Source organism: Neoarius graeffei, chromosome 19, assembly GCF_027579695.1.
Source record: "Neoarius graeffei isolate fNeoGra1 chromosome 19, fNeoGra1.pri, whole genome shotgun sequence".
In the NCBI taxonomy this organism is placed as follows: Eukaryota; Metazoa; Chordata; class Actinopteri; order Siluriformes; family Ariidae; genus Neoarius; species Neoarius graeffei.
In genome coordinates, this window is record NC_083587.1 from 44629242 (window position 1) to 44651956 (window position 22715).

Below are 22715 nucleotides of genomic sequence, written 5' to 3' on the forward strand. Positions count from 1 at the left end.
TTTGGACGAAATGTCTTAACTCTTGGACGAAATGGTCGCTGGACATAATGACCTGTATCTGTTGATTGGCTAAATGCATGCTTTAGGTCAGGCTAACCTTGAAGATTATTAGTCAGAAAGAAAAGGTGAAGGAGTAAGAATGTTCTCTTCATGCCTTATGCCCTTGTTTTCCCTGGGGCATCTTAGAGACTGTTTTTGCTGGGAATTGTTTGGTCCCATTATGAATATTGTTACGTTTGTTGTTGTGATATACTGGTATAAAATCACCATGACTACAGCAGCCCTACTTGGGTCATGTGATCCTAGCATGGGAGAGAGACTCCCAGTAGGGTTGCTGCACTATGTGCCATGGATGTTTGTGTATTTGCACAGTAAAGGTAAGATAATTATTTTAATGCAAAAAAAAAATTACAGGCATATGCGGTTACAGACACTTTCTATTTTATGAAAAGCTTATCATTAGAATATGTTGATGCATTAAAAACAGTAAGGTAAGATCACATCTTGTTGTAGAAGCTCCTCCCCCTGTGAATTCTGAACCCTGATATTTCAATGTCTCCATTTAACAGCTGGCAGCCATGTTGTTCCTAAGGCAACCTAAAGCTTACTCTCATTTGTAAGAAGAACAGAGTGTGAGACAGAAAGACGGGGGACTCACCTGGTCGGACAGGTAAAAAGGGTTCTCTTTTCATTTTTCAACCTTTGCAAATCATCACATTTCATGTGGTGATATTCACAAAGATTCTCCTTTGTCCTGGATCTTTGGCTTATCATGGCTCATGTTGTTGATTAACCTATGTCTCAGGGTAAAATTTTAAGTTGGTAAAAACATTTAAATAATAAAAAAAAAGACGTGTCCTTGAAGCATCTGTGCCACATGATTTTCACAGTATTTGTTTTAGCATCTTTGTGTATGGGTCTAAAATACCTTTGCATCAGTTTGACCATATAATTCCACAGTATATTTCTGTCTCTCTGTGTGCAGCATGGGTTATGACATGGAGCGTTTTGTGGGCTATGTGAACGAAGGTTTGCTGTGCTGTGTGTGTCGTGATGTGTTGGAGGATCCTCTGCAGGCTCCATGTGAGCATGCTTTCTGCAGTACCTGCATTCATGCTTGGCTTGTGAACCATCAGAACTGCCCTGAGGATCGGCTGCCCCTTAGCATCGCAAACCTGCGGCCACTTTATAGGTATTTGTGTCAATTAACTGAGAACATGCCAATCAACATACAACCCTGATTCCAAAAAAGTTGGGACAAAGTACAAATTGTAAATAAAAACGGAATGCAATGATGTGGAAGTTTCAAAATTCCATATTTTATTCAGAATAGAACACAGATGACATATCAAATGTTTAAACTGAGAAAATGTATCATTTAAAGAGAAAAATTAGGTGATTTTAAATTTCATGACAACACCACATTTCAAAAAAGTTGGGACAAGGCCATGTTTACCATTGTGAGACATCCCCTTTTCTCTTTACAACAGTCTGTAAACGTCTGGGGACCGAGGGGACAAGTTGCTCAAGTTTAGGGATAGGAATGTTAATCCATTCTTGTCTAATGTAGGATTCTAGTTGCTCAACTGTCTTAGGTCTTTTTTGTCGTATCTTCCGTTTTATGATGTGCCAAATGTTTTCTATGGGTGAAAGATCTGGACTGCAGGCTGGCCAGTTCAGTACCCGGACCCTTCTTCTACGCAGCCATGATGCTGTAATTGATGCAGTATGCGGTTTGGCATTGTCATGTTGGAAAATGCAAGGTCTTCCCTGAAAGAGACGTCGTCTGGATGGGAGCATATGTTGCTCTAAAACCTGGATATACCTTTCAGCGTTGATGGTGTCTTTCCAGATGTGTAAGCTGCCCATGCCACATGCACTAATGCAACCCCATACCATCAGAGATGCAGGCTTCTGAACTGAGCGCTGATAACAACTTGGGTCGTCCTTCTCCTCTTTAGTCCGAATGACACGGCGTCCCTGATTTCCATAAAGAACTTCAAATTTTGATTCGTCTGACCACAGAACAGTTTTCCACTTTGCCACAGTCCATTTTAAATGAGCCTTGGCCCAGAGAAGATGTCTGCACTTCTGGATCATGTTTAGATACGGCTTCTTCTTTGAACTGTAGAGTTTTAGCTGGCAACGGCGGATGGCACGGTGAATTGTGTTCACAGATAATGTTCTCTGGAAATATTCCTGAGCCCATTTTGTGATTTCCAATACAGAAGCATGCCTGTATGTGATGCAGTGCCGTCTAAGGGCCCGAAGATCACGGGCACCCAGTATGGTTTTCCGGCCTTGACCCTTATGCACAGAGATTCTTTCAGATTCTCTGAATCTTTTGATGATATTATGCACTGTAGATGATGATATGTTCAAACTCTTTGCAATTTTACACTGTCGAACTCCTTTCTGATATTGCTCCACTATTTGTCGGCGCAGAATTAGGGGGATTGGTGATCCTCTTCCCATCTTTACTTCTGAGAGCCACTGCCACTCCAAGATGCTCTTTTTATACCCAGTCATGTTAATGACCTATTGCCAATTGACCTAATGAGTTGCAATTTGGTCCTCCAGCTGTTCCTTTTTTGTACCTTTAACTTTTCCAGCTTCTTATTGCCCCTGTCCCAACTTTTTTGAGATGTGTTGCTGTCATGAAATTTCAAATGAGCCAATATTTGGCATGAAATTTCAAAATGTCTCACTTTCGACATTTGATATGTTGTCTATGTTCTATTGTGAATACAATATCAGTTTTTGAGATTTGTAAATTATTGCATTCCGTTTTTATTTACAATTTGTACTTTGTCCCAACTTTTTTGGAATCGGGGTTGTACTACTGTATCAGCAATGACTAGACCACACAACACTTTTTTTTAGTACAATAAGAATATGTATGCCTGTATGTTCTCTATTCTTGTGCATGATATACATATGTTATGGCTGGGTTCTTGCCCAAACTGATAATCACATCATCAGTTTTTCATCAGGAGGAGCCATGGCCAAATGGTTAGAGAAGCAGCTTTGAGACCAAAAGGTCACTGGTTTGATTCCCTGAACCAGCAAGACTGGCTCAATTGCCCTTGAGCAAGGCACCTAACCCCCAACTGCTCTGGCAAGATTGGAGGCATACCTTGTGTCTGATTAGCCAAAAAAAACCTGTCCATCCATCCATCTTCTACCGCTGGTCTGGGTCACAGGGGTAGCAGCCTAAGCAGAGCTGCCCAGACTTCCCTCTCCCTGGCCACCTCCACCAGCTCTTCCGGGGGAATACCAAGGCGTTCCCAGGCCAGCTGAGAGATGTAATCTGTCCAGCGTGTCCTGGGTCTGCCCCGGGGTCTCCTCCCGGTGGGGCATGCCCAGAAAACCTCCCTTGGGAGGCGTACAGGGGGCATCCTAATAAGGTGCCCGAACCACCTCAACTGACTCCTTTCGATGTGGAGGAGCAGCGGGTCTACTCCGAGTATCTCCCGAATGACCAAGCTTCACACCCTGTCTGGATCAGATGGCAGGGGAGGAGGCCGGACAGACCTGGCAGGCCCAAACGTGTAGTGAGGAATGACTCTTTTGAAAGGAAAAAAAGAAAAACTGATGATGATGAAAACTGATATACATATGGTTTGGCATTAACACAATGGATTTGAAATTAAACAATGACTTTGAGGTTCAAATCATTGACTTTATATCAGGGATCAGGGTGGACAAATTTGAAATTCATTAGCTAGTCCACCAAGTAAATAAAAGCTCAGATGTAGGCCCCTACGACCTTATAACATTGCTATTTCAGATCCAGAATCATAGAAATATATGTGCTCAACCCAACTACAGTGCAAAATCATTCCGTTATAACTTTCCCCAGTTCGCCTAATGTGTGCGTGAGTTTTTCCCCCTCGTGACAGCGTGATGCAGCCCAGCCTCAGTGGACTTCAATGGCATTTGGGAGCTATGCGCTTTTCAATCTCAAAATGTAAGACGATTATTGGAGAAATACTGCGAAAACGCCCGCCCACCGGACTCCCAGCCTCACAGTGGGAGGGACATGGCAAAGCTTTCCGCGAGGAGACTGGTGATTGGTGAAAGTGGCCGGATATTTTCTTTGATTGACAGCTCGTTTCAAATATAGCCAGGCAGCGGTGAATTTCAGTTCAGTCCCATGTGGATTCGCAAGTGCTGTGGTGTATTGTAAGAGATCAGCTTACATTTTGATTTCATTCATTACATACAGTTTCTACCAGCTTTTTTAGTTTGTATATATTTTCATTGTAAATAAAGTGTAAATATAGTGTTGTCAAGTTTGCTGTCTTAGTTCCAGAAATTTCGTTTATTTGAGTGACTGAACTTGAGGGGGCTAGTCAGCTAGCAAGAAAGCTGCGCACGGATGCTAAGCATTGCTGATTTAATTTTGACGAAGCCATTTGCCAGTCTTCCTTTCGAGGAAAAAATTAAAATTAAAGAGCAGGGTAGACCAACGCCTCAAACTGACTTGGTGAAAAAGGTAGGGAATAATACTCGTTCCTTTCAGCTCTCCTGGTACGAGAAAGTGAATTGGCTAACAGCAAGTGACCCACATCAACAACAGTAAATAGGCTACTTTAGTAATATGTCATGGATGGACCAAAAATATAGAATCTATTTAAAATGTTTATGCTGAGTATATTATATTGGAATATATATTTTTCTGGATATGAATTAAACACAGCTACAATTTGGAAAACATTTTTAAACAAAAACACAGCCAAGAACATTTCACACTACAGACCTGGATTAAAAGTGAAGGGTTATCAAAATTGTCAGTAAAACATTTCTCAGTCAAAATAAGTAAAATATAGGGAACGTGTCATTGAACGAAATGTGTGGCACCCAGCTCTATGTTTGGCTCCCCAAGGTCAGTGCTTGTGCCTATTCCAGAACACTCTGCTGTTACTGCTGAGGTTCCTGACAAAGAGCTGCTTTCAATAATGATCAATTTTTAAACAACATGCCACAATTTTAAAATATAAAATGTTAAAATATACCCCCCCTCCAACACCACCATCATGTATATTGGACAGTAGGCTAATGGGCCAAAAGAACCTGTTATTTCACAGTTTGTGACCCTGCCAACAATCAGCCAGATCAGAGGCAAGAGTATGGGCAAAATTGATGTGTTTTTTCTTTTAAAATCTGGAAATATCGTAACCAACCAGCCTTCCCTGTTTGAAAGACTACCAGCCGCCACTGGTGACCAGTGTATGGGAGTAAGGGTGTGCATGGTAGTGAAAGAGTGGTAGAAGGAGTAATGACTGGATTACTGTTTATTCAGGATCTCGATGGCCTGCAGGTAGTGTGGTAGTCTTCAATCTGCTGATTTTGGAGTGAATGTTGTGATACAGTCCGACTGATGACAGTCTGATAAACAGTCCATGTGTTGGATGATTGCGGTCTGTGGTGATTTTGTGAGCTTTCCTCAGACATTGTCCATCCATCCATTATTCGTAACCGCTTATCCTGTGCAGGGTCGCAGGAGCCTATCCCAGCTGACTATGGGCGAGAGGCGGGGTACACCCTGGACAAGTCGCCAGATCATCGCAGGGCTGACACACAGAGACAAACAACAATTCACACTCACATTCACACCTACAGTTAATTTAGAGCCACCAATTAGCCTAAACTGCATGTCTTTGGACTGTGGGGGAAACCGGCGCACCCGGAGGAAACCCACACAGACATGGGGAGAACATGCAAACTCCACACAGAAAGGCCCCCGTCGGCCGCTGGGCTCGAACACAGAACCTTCTTGCTGTGAGGTGACAGTGCTAACCACTACACTCACCTTAGACATTGTGTTAAATTAAAATTTGTTTTGCAAAATTTAAGTCTAAAGCAAGTAGGACTTTTTCTTTCTCTGCAATTTGGACAAGAGATAAAAAAAGGTGAGTGACTGCTATTCTACTCAACCTATATGTCCGCTGGACAAAGAAAAGAAAAGCCTGGACACGTAATCTTCTTGTTGGATGGATGGTTGTCCATCCATCCATTATCTATACCGCTTATCCATTGCAGGTCGCAGTGGAACCTGGAGCCAATCCCAACTGACTTCAAGTGAGAGGTGGGGTTCAACCTGGGCAGCTCACCAATCCATCACAGGGCTAACACAGAGACAAACAACCATTCACACTCACATTCACACATATGGGCAATTTAGAGTAGCCAGTTAACTTAATCCACATCCCTTTGGACTGTAGGAAGAAACCCACACAGGCACGAGGAAAACATACAAACTCCAGACGGAAAGTCCTCGTCGGCCGCAATGTTCGACCCCAGAACCTTCTTGCTGTGATGCGACAGTGCTAAGCACTCCACCACCATGCCACCCCAGAAATGTGTCATCATTACATAATTAGTTTAAGCACAACAGAGCTTAAAAAAGGTGTGACGTTACTTGTATATAGCTATGATATTTATTGCACAGCATGACTTGCGTTACAGATACATGCGGAATGACTTGGCGAGGCTGCAGCTGAAGTGTATGTATCGCTCACAAGGATGTGAAGTCATCTGTGCTTTGGAGTCCATACATCGGCATGAGGAACAGTGTGACTTTGCTCTGTTTAATTGTAGCAATGCTGGTACGTACACACATTAAACACAACATCAGGTACATTAATATACAACATGTACAGTACTATCTGTAGATACAATATCTTACATTAGATAGCAAGTGCCAGATGATGTGCTGTTGCCTCTTACTGACACCCCCACCCACAAAATAGTGACAGATGACAACTATAGAATGAAGTAACCGCAAAGTGTGTGTGACTACCAGAGCAATCATACTTTTAAATATTAATGAAGAGGCCCCCTGGACAGCCAGTGTAGTATAGCATTTAACTCGACCAGTCGGCTGATCCAGCTAATAGCAAACTGTGATGGTAATGTCAAACTTTATACAGATTAACTACAACGTAGTCAACAAAATGTCAACAACTGTTTTACCTTTCATGTCCTAATAAGTATAAGTACAACCTCAATTTCAAAAAAGTTGGGACACTGTGTAAAACATAGATAAAAACAGAATGTGAAGATTTGCAAATTATGTAAACCCTATATTTCATTGAAAATAAACTCAACAAAAATAAAAACTTTACACTCGTTTCAAAGTCAATAATTTGAACATTTTGGAAAATAGGTTTGAAATAACGATTGTATTCAATTATCTTGTCATTAAAGATGCTATAGCATACAGATCATGTTTGTCATGGAATCGGTTCCACCGGAAATGCGACGACAATGTCCATGATCAAAAACTGTGAGTCACAACTTAATGAAATCATGTCAGTATCGGGTGTGTCCTCCATGGGCGTTCACAACTGCGATACAACGTCTCCTCATGGATTGGATGATGTGTCTGAACACAGCTTGGGGAATGCGCCGCCATATTTGTACCAACATGGCACCAAGCTCCTGCAAGTTCTGTGGAGGGTTCTAGTGGTTCCTGTGGTGCCAGTTTGATGGAGACGTGTCTGGAGATTATGGATGGTCTGTCGACTGCATCCCATAACCCTCGCAACGTCAGTGACGGATGTTCCCGTATTCAGCATGCCAATGGCACGTTCACGCTGAATGTTTGACAGTCGTGGCATTGCAAATTAACGAATAATTAACCATAAAACCTTGTTTTTCTGAGATGACACTCTACTCTGCTACCGTGAGATCAACTGCACGTGTATCAATAGGTCATGTCACTTGTGTCACGTGGAAACGTGATTTTAGCGTGCAGTGCTCTCGCACGTGCTACGTAGGCCCGACCAGTAGAATGAATGTGTGACGTAATGCCCTTGACAATGCATTTAACCATAATCACAACAAGAACTCATCTCATCTCATCTCATTATCTCTAGCCGCTTTATCCTGTTCTACAGGGTCGCAGGCAAGCTGGAGCCTATCCCAGCTGACTACGGGCGAAAGGCGGGGTACACCCTGGACAAGTCGCCAGGTCATCACAGGGCTGACACATAGACACAGACAACCATTCACACTCACATTCACACCTACGGTCAATTTAGAGTCACCAGTTAACCTAACCTGCATGTCTTTGGACTGTGGGGGAAACCGGAGCACCCGGAGGAAACCCACGCGGACACGGGGAGAACATGCAAACTCCGCACAGAAAGGCCCTCGCCGGCCCCGGGGCTCGAACCCAGGACCTTCTTGCTGTGAGGCGACAGCACTAACCACTACACCACCGTGCCGCCACAACAAGAACTCTTTCAAGAAAAGTTTCTAAACACTATTTGAAAAATAATGAGTGTCAAGTTTTTATTTTTGCTGAGTATAGTATATAACAAAGACAACATATCAAATGTGGAAACTGAGAAATTGTATAGGTTTTGTTTTTTTTAAATATATGCTGATTTTGAACTTGATGAACACATTTCAGAAAAGTTGGGACAAAAGTTGTGTAATGCTAAAAAAAAAAATTCTTGGTTATTGGTAATTATGGTTAATTGGCAACAGGTCAGCAACATGACTGGGTATAAAAAAAAGAGCATCCCAGAGAGACGGAGTCTCTGAGAAGTAAAGATGGCGAGGGGTTCACCGCTCTGTGAAAGACTGCATGGGCAAACAGTGCAACAATTTAAGAATAACGTTCTTCAATGTAAAATTGCAAAGAATTTGGGGATCACATCATCTATGCTACATAATATCATTAAAAGATTCAGAGAATCTGCTCACCATGGTTGTAAAGAGTGGTTTTTTGAGTTGCTATAGATTTCTAACAGCTCTAGAGACTGTTGTGTGTGAAAATCCCTTTTCAGTTTCTGAAATACTCAAACCAGCCTGTCTGGAACTAACAAGCAACTAAGTAAACTGTGTAAACTAACTAATTTGAGAAATTTTAATTTTTCATGTTTCCATGGAAACAATTTCAGACTTAGTCTCGCAGGTTAGTTTTAGGGGTAGTTTTTTTTTTTCCAGAGCAGAACTTGAAAACTGTGAGTGGTATGGTCTTGAAAGTTGGTATATGTGTTGATTAAGTAATGTATATGTGCGTTTTGATACTAAGAAATGTGAGAAATTTTAAGTTTTAGCTCACCTGGACCAAAGGTCCAGTGGGTTTATGCCATGGGCTGCTGAGGTCAGTGTAAAGAGGTAGGGTTGTTTTCCTGCAGTAGAACTTGAAAAATGTCTCATCTCATCATCTCTAGCCACTTTATCCTGTTCTACAGGGTCGCAGGCAAGCTGGAGCCTATCCCAGCTGACTACGGGCGAAAGACGGGGTACACCCTGGACAAGTCGCCAGGTCATCACAGGGCTGACACATAGACACAGACAACCAGTCACACTCACATTCACACCTACGGTCAATTTAGAGTCACCAGTTAACCTAACCTGCATGTCTTTGGACTGTGGGGGAAACCGGAGCACCCGGAGGAAACCCACGCGGACACGGGGAGAACATGCAAACTCCACACAGAAAGGCCCTCACCGGCTACAGGGCTCGAACCCGGACCTTCTTGCTGTGAGGCGACAGCGCTAACCACTACACCACCGTGCTGCCAACTTGAAAAATGTGACAAATAATATCTTGAAACTTGGCATATAGTTGGTATATAGGGCGGGGGATATAGATGACTCGATCTTCTTATTGTATTTGTTGTTTTGTTTTGTTTTTTTCAAAATGCCTTTGGAGATGAAACTAGGAGTAAACAGACTGAGTGAACATTGTCCAATCAAAGTAGAAATGAGAGAACTGTAAGTTTTTGTGTGGTTAGAAACAAAATGGCAAGTGCAGCTTTTTTCTTTAATATGCTTGTTGCTCAGAAGAGAAACAACATAATTACAGATATGACTTAAAAGGATAACAGTCGAAGCCACTGAGATCCCATCCCTCTCCCCCTATTCTTTCTGCATGATTTCATGCATTGTGCTGTTACTACTTGATTGGCTGACTGGATAATTGGATAAATATACAGGTGTTAACAAATTAGATGGTAACTGTGCTTTCACTTTTCGTGATCATGTCTGAATAAAATGGATATCTCTGTACATCTTTTGAGTCTTCATAGTTCATCTAAAGACTTTTATTTCAGATTTTGTATCACCGACAGGCTAGAACAAATCTCTAACTGTCTAAATATTTATGTTTATATGTACAGGGGCGGAGTACTTGTGTTACCACTGTGGTAGGTTTTCATATGACGCTATCTTTCATATTCAAAGATTTTATATTGTGCTTTGCTCTCTATTTGAAACAAACCTAAACACATAAATGTTAAAATCTCCTAATTTGCCTTCACTTATGAAATGTAAGAATTTCAAAGCCAAGTCCATACACTGCTTCTTTCTGCTCACTGCTTCTCACAGGTTGTTCAGTGCGAGTGTCTCAGCATTCTCTGGAAGAACACTTGTGTGTGTGTGAGTACCGCAACGGAGTGTGTGCAAGTGGGTGTGGATACACACTACCAAATGCAGACAAGGCTCAGCACAATTGCATATCTGAACTCCGAGCTGAGCTGGACTTGCTGAGGTAGGTGGTTTGTCTCACTAACGAGCATTACTTACAAGAAAGTTTATTTTTTCAAAATTCTTTATATCATTTTACGACTGTAAAACTATTATGGTTGAGTCTGAGAGCACAGGGTCTCATCGTAGGCATGTGGCATATCACTTACACATACGTAGGAACTCATCTCATCTCATTATCTCTAGCTGCTTTATCCTGTTCTACAGGGTCGCAGGCAAGCTGGAGCCTATCCCAGCTGACTACGGGCGAGAGGCGGGGTACACCCTGGACAAGTCGCCAGGTCATCACAGGGCTGACACATAGACACAGACAACCATTCACACTCACATTCACACCTACGGTCAATTTAGAGTCACCAGTTAACCTAACCTGCATGTCTTTGGACTGTGGAGGAAACCGGAGCACCCGGAGGAAACCCACGCGGACATGGGGAGAACATGCAAACTCCACACAGAAAGGCCCTCGCCGGCCACGGGGCTCGAACCTGGACCTTCTTGCTGTGAGGCGACAGCGCTAACCACTACACCACCGTGCCGCCCATGTAGGAACTCAGTTATTGAAATATAGATTGGTAACACTATTCATTATTGTTATTCTTTTAAGTCATATCTGTAATCACGTTGTTTCTCTTCCAAGTAACAAGCATATTAAAGAAAAAGCTGCACTTGCCATTTTGTTTCTAACCACACAAAAACTCACAGTTCTCTCATTTCTACTTTGATTGGACAATGTTCACTCAGTCTGTTTACTCCTAGTTTCATCTCCAAAGGCATTTTGAAAAAAACAAAACAACAAGTACAACAAGAAGACCGAGTCATCTATATCCCCTGCCCTATATGCCAATTATATACCAAGTTTCAAGATATTATTTGTCACATTTTTCAAGTTCTGCTGCAGGAAACCAGCCCTACCTCTTTACACTGACCTCAGCAGCCCATGGCATAAACCCACCGGACCTTTGGTCCAGGTGAGCTAAAACTTAAAATTTCTCACATTTCTTAGTATCAAAAGGCACATATACATTACTTAATCAACACATATACCAACTTTCAAGACCATACCACTCACAGTTTTCAAGTTCTGCTCTGGAAAAAAAACCCTACCCTTAAGACTAACCTGTGAGACTAAGTCTGAAATTGTTTCCATGGAAACATGAAAAATTAAAATTTCTCAAATTTCTTAGTATGAAAAGGCACATCTACATCACCTTGTTAACATGTATACCAAGTTTCAAATCTGTATCATGAATAGTTTTGGATATATGCTCCAGAAACGAACATGGCTCTTAGAAACTAAGTCAAAATCATTTTTTTATGTAAAAATTTGAAAAAATACTTTTTTTTTTTCAAAAATCCAAAATAGCAAAAGGCACCAGTTCACATGTTGCTTGATATGTATACAAAGTTTCATGAAGATATATATATATCTTCAGTAGTTTTAAAGATATGGCCCGGAAACGAAAACGTAACCGGATGGACGGACGGACGGAACCTGTTTCTATATCCCCCGCCAAACTTCATTTGGGCAGGGGATAATGATCAATTCACAATGTGTGACAGAACTGAATCTACAGTCTGGACTAAAAAGACATCAGCCCCAGAAAAAGATATCATACCATTCTGTCTACACTTACATGTTGTTCCAAAAAAGTAAACAATAATCCAGTTTAAGCCATTCGTTTACAACGGCTTTACAATTGCACATAAGATCATATGGATCCCAATATATTTTTTCCATGAAATAAAGGGATCTAGAGAATGTTATCTAGAGAACGAGGACAGTGTTGTTAAAAAAAAAGAAACACTAACATTTTATGTCAATGTTTGAGGTTTTCTTTTTCTTTAAAACAACAACCTATTCATTGCTAACAGAATAGCGCTTGCTTACTGTGTGGAATAGACCATGATTTACTCAATACAAACCAGATCAATTAAAAAAAAAGATCATCAGTGACGGCATAGCTCACTCCAGCCCTGTCTAGTCCAGAAGGAATAATCTAAAGTGGGCCACCTTGCGCAATAAATGTTGCAAGCTACATACACTATATACAAGCTATATACGGTACACCCTAGGAATCCCTACCTATTTGCTAGAAAGAATCCAAAACGGCAAGGAATTGGCCGAGAAGAAGTAATTTTTCTTGAACTGCTCATTAAGGCTTAATTAGCCCATAACTTCATTAATAATTGTAATTAAGTAAATCTGGGTAGAAGTTATATGCACCCTAGGTACCCCACCTTCATGCCTGAAAGGATCAAAATCAGTGAAGAATTGAGGGAGAAGAAGCAATTTGTGTAGAAACTGCTCGTTAGGGCTTAATTACTCCATATCTTCACTATTAATTGCAATTATGCAAATTTGGGTAGAAGCTATATGCAACCCAGGGAGACCTACCTCCCTGCCAAAAAGAATAAAAATCAGTGAAGAATTGAGAAAGAAGAAGTGATTTTCGTGAAATGTGGACGATGCTGGATGGACGACGGACAGACAACACATGATGGCATAAGCTCATCACCTGTTGGCCGGATGAGCTAAAAAAAATGAAGTGTTAGAAACAAAACTCCTCATACTGTAGTATATCAAAATATATGTGCTCTATATAAATATAGAACACCTAAACCATACAGTAATTATAGTTTATTACCTTTGTTTGTACTTAGTTTGTCCACATTTTAATCATTACACCTTACATCTTGCTGTACATGGCAAAAAAAAGTTGTACGCATCATCATTGATGGCTAGTTGTAATATTAGATGGAAGGGCAAAAACCTATTAGGTCATTCTATCCACAGCATGACAATCCCTATTAGGGTTGAGCAATTCATTGTATCCAAAAATGTCTCATCAATAGCAACCAGTGGCGGCTGGTAGTCTTTCAAACAGGGGAGGCTGGTCGGTTACGATATTTCCAGATTTTAAAAGAAAAAAGAAAAAACACATCAATTTTGCCCATACTCTTGCCTCTGATCTGGCTGATTGTTGGCAGGGTCACAAACTGTGAAATAACAGGTTCTTTTGGCCCATTAGCCTACTGTCCAATATACATGATGGTGGTGTTGGGGGGGGTATATTTTAACATTTTATATTTTAAAATTGTGGCATGTTGTTTAAAAATTGATCATGATTGAAAGCAGCTCTTTGTCAGGAACCTCAGCAGTAACAGCAGAGTGTTCTGGAATAGGCACAAGCACTGACCTTGGGGAGCCAAACATAGAGCTGGGTGCCACACATTTCATTCAATGACACTTTCCCTATATTTTACTTATTTTGACTGAGAAATGTTTTATTGACAATTTTGGTAACCCTTCACTTTTAATCCAGGTCTGTAGTGTGAAATGTTCTCGGCTGTGTTTTTGTTTAAAAATGTTTTCCAAATTGTAGCTGTGTTTAATTCATATCCAGAAAAATATATATTCCAATATAATATACTCAGCATAAACATTTTAAATAGATTCTATATTTTTGGTCCATCCATGACATATTACTAAAGTAGCCTATTTACTGTTGTTGATGTGGGTCACTTGCTGTTAGCCAATTCACTTTCTCGTACCAGGAGAGCTGAAAGGAACGAGTATTATTCCCTACCTTTTTCACCAAGTCAATTTGAGGCGTTGGTCTACCCTGCTCTTTAATTTTAACTTTTTCCTCGAAAGGAAGACTGGCAAATGGCTTCGCCAAAATTAAATCAACAATGCTTGGCATCCGTGCGCAGCTTTCTTGCTAGCTGACTAGCCCCCTCAAGTTCAAGTTCAGTCACTCAAATAAACGAAATTTCTGGAACTAAGATAGCAAACTTGACAACACTATATTTACAATGAAAATATATACAAACTAAAAAAGCTGGTAGAAACCGTATGTAATGAATGAAATCGAAATGTAAGCTGATCTCTTACAATACACCACAGCACTTGCGAATCCGCATGGGACTGAACTGAAATTCACCGCTGCCTGTCTATATTTGAAATGAGCTGTCAATCAAAGAAAATATCCGGCCGCTTTCACCAATCACCAGTCTCCTTGAGGAAACTGCCATGTCCCTCCCACTGTGAGGCTCGGAGTCCGGTGAGCGTGCGTTTTCGCAGTATTTGTCCAATAACCGTCTTGCATTTTGATATTGAAAAGCGCATAGCTCCCAAATGCCATTGAAGTCCACTGAGGCTGGGAGTCCGTGGGCGGGCGTTTTCGCAGTATTTGTCCAATAATTATCTTGCATTTTGATATTGAAAGCGCATAGCTCCCAAATGCCATTGAAGTCCACTGAGGCTGGGCTGCATCGTGCTGTCACGAGGGGGAAAAACTCACGCACACATTAGGCGAACTGGGGAAAGTTATAACGGAATGATTTTGCACTGTAGTTGGGTTGAGCACATATATTTCTATGATTCTGGATCTGAAATAGCAATGTTATAAGGTCGGCTATAACATAAGCCTAGCGCAATTCAACCTACACGATGTTCGTCATTTTTAGAGGAGGCTGAGCCTCCCTTGTTGTCTTCGAGCAATCGCCCGTGATAGCAACAAAGAATGTGGGTGAACTGTTACACCCCCACAAACACACACGTACATACACTTAAAGGCTGATCGACAGCGACAATTATGATTTCCAAGTCTGTAATGCCCTGTTTTCATGCCGTATTTTCTCTAAATATGACAAACAGAACAATTATAACCCCTTAATTCAAACCAAAAAGACAAGCTGTGCTTAGTTGATCTGCTTTCAGTTTCTCTTCCAGGCATTTTTTGGAGAAAAATTACGTTAGAGTAAATAATCCACCTCATTTGCATTCATTAAACCCATGATTTTTTTTTCACATGTGCCTTCTTAAACAATGCTGACATGTTAGATATGCATCAGCACAGAGGGATGAAAAATATCAGCCCACTTGATAAAATTTTAATGTAACTGTCACTGATGGATTTCATGAATCTACACTCTGGGCTCAAAAGAAATCAGCCCCAGCCTCACTTCTTCATATGATGCTGTGTATTTTTCTTAGGACTACTGGTAGTGGTGGTGTTGGGGGGAATCCAAGATATCCACTTTCAGAACATTTGTTAACTGTAAATAATCTGGTGCCAAAAATGAAACCTTATACTTTTACTGTTTATATTTAAAAGGCAGCAGAGGCTTAATCCTGCTAACCCATTTATATGAGCTGCCCCTGTGTTTGATCAATCCTTGCCTATCTTTTTTTTTTATTCTCTTCCCAATTTCATCACCTACTAATGTCACCCCACCAGCCAACTCTCCACAGTCATACAACAGCCATTAGGAGCTCTATCCCTGTCAATCTTTGGGTGACTAAGTGTAGGTATCCATTGCATCCAGCAAGTACACAATGTTCTCCCCAGAGCGCTTTCACGTGTCAGGGCTGACACACTATTTTTTTGCCCCAACACTCCCTGAAAAATCACGTCAGATTCCTGCCTTGCGATGTTTGGAGCATATTTTGAAGGAAAATCTGTGTTTTGGGCCGGTTTGTTGGCATGATGCACTCAGGCAGACCGGAAATACCCCTGGGAAATCCTCAATCACAACAAATGCCCTCAATCACTTTACGGCTGCACTGGTACCATGAGGCTTCAGTGCCTGGCACGATCATGGTTTATGGTTTTTGTGTGGTGGGTATACATCTCCACATTTCAATCATGCCGAAAAGAGGTGCGAATGGCGCTTGCGATGTTTGGAGCATATTTTGAAGGAAAATCTGTGTTTTTGGCCGGTTTGTTGGCATGATGCACTCAGGCAGACCGGAAATACCCCTGGGAAATCCTCAATCACAACAAATGCCCTCAATCACTTTACGGCTGCACTGGTACCATGAGGCTTCAGTGCCTGGCACGATCATGGTTTATGGTTTTTGTGTGGTGGGTATACATCTCCACATTTCAATCATGCCGAAAAGAGGCGCGAATGGTGCTCACCACCCCATAGATTCATATTTTCGACAGCTAAACAAGACTAGGACAGAAGAGCCAGAAAGAGAAGAGGAAAGAAGTGAAGCCGAAGTTTGAAGTATTAATTAGGCCTAAGTATAAAGGTGCTACTCAAGATTGTGGCATTCGTGCAGTAAATGCAGTCTGCAGGGTTTTTTTTTTTTACTGCAACAGAACTCATTTAAACTTTTGGTTAGTGGTGTTCTGGCAGTGGTTCACGTAATAAAACAGCATTATTAGAAACTACATTGCTGTCAGATGACGACTTTATTTATTGCTCATGTGAAGCCCATGCCGCAAACCTCAGCATCACAGACCTCCACTTGTTGTGGTAACCTTTTCAATCATGTTAACAGTAAAAAGTGACAGTGTCAGTACCACCATAAAATGCTCCTAAAAGTCACCAGATGCCACCAAACGGGCTCCATTTTTTCAAAATTTCCTTGCAGCCACCCAAAAGTTAGGGCTTTATTTTAATCCTAGGGAGAACACTGTCTGTGAAGATTCTCAGTCATCCAGGTCATGGTAAACTGTGGGTGGTAAAAGAGAGCAACTGGACTTGCTTGAAGATTCTTGAAGATGTTTCACCTCTCATCCGAAAGGCTTCTTCAGTTCTGTCTGACTGGTAGGGAGTATCAGGTATTTATCCTCTCATGGATGAAAAGCTCATCTAAGGTATCATTGAGTCATCCTGTTGGTGTGGGTCAACTGGGAGCTGGTTGTGAACGGCCTCGAGAATCGTTAGGATGATCAATGGATCGCCCGTTAGGGTGATCAATGGAATGCTGATTCTCTCTGTCCTCCTGTGAGTCACTGAAAACAGCTGGGTTTTGGTGTGCATTCAGTTGTCTGGGAAGTGTGCCAAGGACTGCATTGTAGGTGGCTGATAAATGATGTCTTAGACCCCCACCTCTGTTCAGTGATGGCCGTTCCAGGTTGACAAAAATGGCTTCTTTAACTCCTCGCTCATATCAACGATCCTCTCTGGCTAAAATGCGTACGTTGCAATCCTGAAATGAGTGTCCTTTGTTGTTAAGATGAAGGTAGACGGCAGAGTCCTGGCCTGAGGAACTGGCTCTCCTGTGTTGAGCCATGCGCCTGTGAAGAGGTTGCTTTGTCTCCCCAATATACGAGTCCGTGCATTCCTCACTGCACTGAATGGCATACACTATATATGGAGCACTTGCATGTGACGTCACAGCCGATCCAGATTGTGACAGACGCCATCGTGTCGGTCAAACGCCATATTCCGCCTTCTACTTCTGCTTCTACCTTTTCTTCTGGAAAACCCTACTATATACAATTCTACTACAACGGCTGCGGCTACAAGCTCTCCCTACCTGTGCACGTTTTTTATGTTTTTTGTGTGTATTTTTGCGTGTTGTTCGTCTGTACCGGACTTCAATATCCACTACAACCGTATGGACTTACTGGACATGGGTTTCCAGCAGAAAATGACGGTTTGTAGCGATTTCCATTGCATGCACAACATTCCGGACGAGAAAAAAAAACAAAACAAAAAAATTCCAGACGAGATAGCGAGACCAGCGGGGTCTCCGTGGATTGTTATCGGAAGCAAAGCGAAGGAGGCAGTGCCGGGAGCAAAAGCGAGGCTGCAGAGCCAGCCTGTTGACTAAGCTCAGAAAACAGCCACTCAAATCTCCACTGCTAAGCCTCTACCTCTCCAACGCCAGATCCATGTAAACAAGACGGACGATTTGGAATTACCTTATTCTATTCTATAATCGGCTGGTCAGTGCTATACTCAATACTTAAGTGACTTACCCATTCAATGAGGATTCTTGTTTACAAGATGCCACATCTGAGTCGCTGACAAATCCTGAATTTCTGTAAAGATAACTGTCCAGAGATTTATAAGCACGCAGTGCTTCACCACTGAACAGCGAGGGAAAGTTAATGAGGTAATTATACACGTCCGGGTATTCCGCTGACAGTTCAAAATCCGGTCGTGAAAACTCCGTCCGGTAAGCCATAAGGGTCACAAATCTGTAGATCGTTTATTTTAGACATATATCTAGTTATCTTCATTAGAAAAATGAGCCGTGTAGTCCGTCGGTTGAAATTGATCCATTCTGTACACGAGTGCAGCAGTATTCAGCGGTGTTTTTGACCGACAAGATGGCGGTTGTGTACTTTCCGGTCACGTGACTGCAAGATCTCTATACTATAGGGAGAACACTGGGACATCTGATCATGTGGACAATAAACTTACCAAGTTGTCTTTGGGATTTCTGGGAGGAATTCGACTACATCTGTATCTGGATGGGCTGTATTTAGTATGTGGCATTTGAAAATAGTGTACATTTTGGTGTATAAATGGCCACGTGTCTTAATGCTAACATGCATTTAAGCCGTTTCCTTACCTCAGGCTTAAACCTTCAGTGGCTTTCGTTCAAAACTTAAATAATGTCTGAATTGTATGAATTCGTTCTGCATTGTTTGGCCCAATGTAGGATTTATGTTACAACAATCCACCCGATACTGCTGAGAGATCATGATCATACTGCTGTATCCCACTGGCCCACAATATCCACTGCTGCCTTCTTTGGTTCTGTAATTAATATAATTTTTAGGACATTTTTCAGATTTTAATAGCGTTTTTGCCAGTTATTAGCCATCTGATATGCTATTATTATTGAACAAAATATTTAACCATTTTAACCAGACTTTCTAACAGTTTCTTCCTCTGGGCCATACGCATCATAAACGATCACTGACACCTCCCCCAATTCTCTCACACACACACACACACACACACACTCCTTCACCTGCTCCGAGGACTATCGCACTACTTTAAAGTTTTAACTTTGCATTGCACATTTGAAAATGCCACCTATTTTTATATACACTGTATGATGTTCTTTATTTATTTTATTATTGTTTTTATTTATTCTATCATTTGTTTCTGTACACTGTTTTTGGTAGAGCTCACTCAATTTCATTGTACCCCACTGTGCAATGACAATACAAGTCCATTCTATTCTATTCTATTCATCCACATTGCATTTTGTTCTGCCAGCTGCATAATGGACTTTGAAAAACGAAATGTAGAATTGAACAATACCTGTTAGCAATTATTTTAAAAAATGACATGCAAACATGACTAAAGGACTTTAATTAAAATTTTTGATCAGTTCATTGTGAAAAAGGAAGAAAAAAATACGTTTTAAGCCAGTTTAACTTCTAGCTGTTCTCTATTTCAGATTTACCTTGATCATTATCATAACTGTAAAAACAAACTGTACTACAGAATATGTCAATTTTAAAAGGAGTGCCTGTTTTATAGGACTCAACTGGATTGTAAGGTTGAGAAAGTGAGACGTGAGATGGAGTCCCGGCTGGATTCTCAGAGGAGACACATGGTACAAAAGGAGAGCCTACTAAAAAACGAGGTGGATGAGCTCAAGGTATGACACACACTCACTTTTATTGGTTTTCCTGCTCAAGTATGCTCACTTAATGTGTGTCTAGGTGACTAGGAGATTTCTCTGCAATTTAAATAAAAAATTTCCTCATCGATTGAATCTGCATTTTTTGAAACTATGTACTTTTTGTAACAGCCATTAAAATTTTTTATTCAGGGCCAACTGTCTCGTGTAGTGTCTGACGTGTGTGCACTATTGGGAGCAGAGCGAATACGCAGGCAAGAGCTGGAAAGAGCGGAGTTTGAGAAAGCACAGCTTCTGGAACGTCTGAAGAATGAGGTTCTTAAACCAGGCATAGCCACTCAAATGGCAATGCGTCACGATGACGAGCATCGAAAGCAAAGCCCACACAGCCTAACGTTAGACTGCCTCAAGAAGAAGAGCAGAGACATCACGGTTCTCTGAAAACCAGCACACACGACTGCATAACTGTTTGGGGGTCTGCTAACTGCCAAATCCTACTGGTGCAGATACATGCTGCGAACCAACTGTGGTTCAAAACCAGCAGCATTTTTCACAAAAAAAAAAAAGATATATGAGGTGTTCATATTATCTTAGCAGTTTTATAAATGTCTAGGGATTTTCCAAGACAGACTAAACGATTAGGGACCTTCACAGATTTTTCAGAATGATTTATTTCACATTGTCTATTTTCTCTAACTGGCTCACAATAAAATACTTTGGAAAGTATCTATGACAATGTCTTTCTTGGAAAACAGCACTTCCTAGCAAATAGCTGAATATAAAAATGTATGCCTTGAAACTAAATTCCAATGTTAGATTTAAAAGATATTAAACACAAGTGCATATTCACAGAATTTTAATTAGCTTTTGACACACACACACACAAAAAAAAAAAAAAACACATACCACACAATATTACAATAAACGCATCCACCAATTCTCCATGTCCAGATCCTGATTGGTCCTTTAGAGCCATGTGGCCGAGTCTTGGACAGTTTACAGTTATTATCGAGTGAACGAGCGTACGTGCCGGCCTCGTCCACCTCCGCTCCCGCTGCTGCTGAATTTCCCTTGACCACGCCCGTTGTTACTTACTCCACCTCCTACACTGAGTCCTCCACTTAGCCAGGAAAGGCCAGTGCCTCTTCCTCTGGGGGCACGGTCTCGAGGAGCCAAACGATATGCGCCTGAGAAAAGTACAGAAGAACCTGTAAAAATAGAGTCGCCCCAAAAAACACTAACACCGCTGTTATTTGACCAAGTGCAAAAGCCTGAAGCTCAAAGGCATTAGTTTCATGTAAAAATGTATGCATTATTCATAAGACTAAATGTTGAGAATTGCTTCTAAGCCATGTGTTCAGGGTACTGAAAATGCAGTCAGCAGACTGTTTTTGTTTATACAAGTTGATTAAAGCCAAGTGTAACAGATTTTATTTTTCATTCCTTTGCCTAGTCCTTAGTTTTCTAAAATAACCTATGACTGATATTCAGTGTACTCGATCAGGAGTTCTCAAGCATTTTGACACAGATGCCACTTTGAAACCCACTCTAAAGCCTAGGTCACAACTGGACGTACGATTTTTTGGCTGTGCGATTTTTGGCGTTTCCCAAATTGCTGCGTTTTTTTTTGTTCGTGGAGAAAGACGTGCGTTGGCCGTAAGTTTGTCTTGCAACCTGAAAAAAACGTAAGCGCCCGTAGACTTTGTTTGACATGACAAAGAACCTCTGCGGCCGGTCTGCGGCCAGTCTACGGCTGGAAAATCAGCACGTCACACTCCGTGCGTTTCTTGCGTTTTTTGCACGTAGACCGGCCGTAGGAGCACGTATGGCCGGTTGTGACCGAGGCTTAATAGACTACATCTCAGAGTAACCATGCTAAAGCTAGTTTCCACTGAAAGATGTGGTGCACACAGTACTTGTTCTTGCTTCTTCTGTCCTATCTGCAGGTGGTCTGGGAGCTGCAAACAACCTGCTAATCTTTAATAAGTCAAAGTCCCATGTGGTGCCGATCTCCATTTCCGTAGCCCTCGGCCTCTCGCCTATTACATAGTTATGGTTACAGTGGGGGGCTAGTCCTCTGGTAACTGCAAGAGTTTGACTCCCCACTCGCATCTGTATTGCAGCGCGCCTTGCCAGACGGCAGTAGGTACCATTTTTATGATGGGTAAGACCCGACCATGAGTAGAACTCGCGATCTCCCGATCGAGAGATGGACACGCTAACCACTAGGCCAACTCGCAGTTAATCTTTAATAAACCTGCCACAAATTCCCTTCACCCACACAAGAGATACATGCATAAATTTGTGGCCTGATTAAAAAAAGAAATAAAATAATAATTTAATGGAAAAAAAACCCAGAATTAAATAATTATGGAAAATTGTAATTTGTCTGTAAATGTAACCAGAACATCAATGACGTAGCAGCTCGTCTGGCCTGCCATCAAAACACCCATAACTACCAAAACATCAAACAGAACTGAAATGTGACAAGGTGAGCAAAGACCAACCTCCACGACAAATTGTTTACAACAGGAAAATCAACAAATTTCTAAATTTTGCTCCCCGAGGGAAGATCGACCCAAAACACCGATCAGAACTGAATTTGCATGATAAATGAGAGAGGACATACAATTCTAGTCAGAAGAAAACGTGTTAAGTTGACCTAATTACTAATTTGTTAGCAAAAAATCGACAACGCAATGATCAAGTTTTGTGCAGAAGGACTAGTTCTTTCAAACGAAACAATCAGAACTGAAATCTGTTGAGAATCGAGGGAGGAGATACGATTTAACTGAAAATAAGCAAAAGTTGTAAACAAATTGTTTACAACAGGAAAATCAACAAACAAACGACCAAG

The 22715-nt window shown here is 41.4% G+C and overlaps 2 protein-coding genes across 4 annotated transcripts in view; one reads left to right on the forward strand and one right to left on the reverse strand.

The window, feature by feature from the left end:
* The first annotated feature begins 986 nt into the window (after positions 1-986).
* On the forward strand, positions 987-20299 carry rnf41l (ring finger protein 41, like). The gene is made up of 6 exons (XM_060900918.1): positions 987-1192; positions 6472-6611; positions 10143-10181; positions 10351-10513; positions 19756-19876; positions 20051-20299. The coding sequence occupies exons 1-6, from the start codon at positions 987-989 to the stop codon at positions 20297-20299; spliced, it is 918 nt and encodes a 305-aa protein (XP_060756901.1).
* A 400-nt stretch (positions 20300-20699) lies between these two features.
* virma (vir like m6A methyltransferase associated) overlaps positions 20700-22715 on the reverse strand; it is a 62682-nt gene continuing 60666 nt past the window's right edge. For all 3 annotated transcript variants that reach the window (XM_060900139.1, XM_060900138.1, XM_060900137.1), the window contains exon 23: positions 20700-21045. In XM_060900139.1, coding sequence (XP_060756122.1) covers positions 20864-21045 — 182 coding nt within the window. In that variant the 3' untranslated portion in view covers positions 20700-20863. The remainder of the gene's footprint in view (positions 21046-22715) is intronic.

Bases quoted from the DNA above. Each gene is read 5' to 3' on its own strand.
- rnf41l (XM_060900918.1), top strand. From the start codon at position 987: ATGGGTTATGACATGGAGCGTTTTGTGGGCTATGTGAACGAAGGTTTG. The intron at 1,193-6,471 runs GTATTTGTGTCA...CTTGCGTTACAG, and splicing joins AACCTGCGGCCACTTTATAG to ATACATGCGGAATGACTTGG. The intron at 10,182-10,350 runs ATGACGCTATCT...TGCTTCTCACAG, and splicing joins CCACTGTGGTAGGTTTTCAT to GTTGTTCAGTGCGAGTGTCT.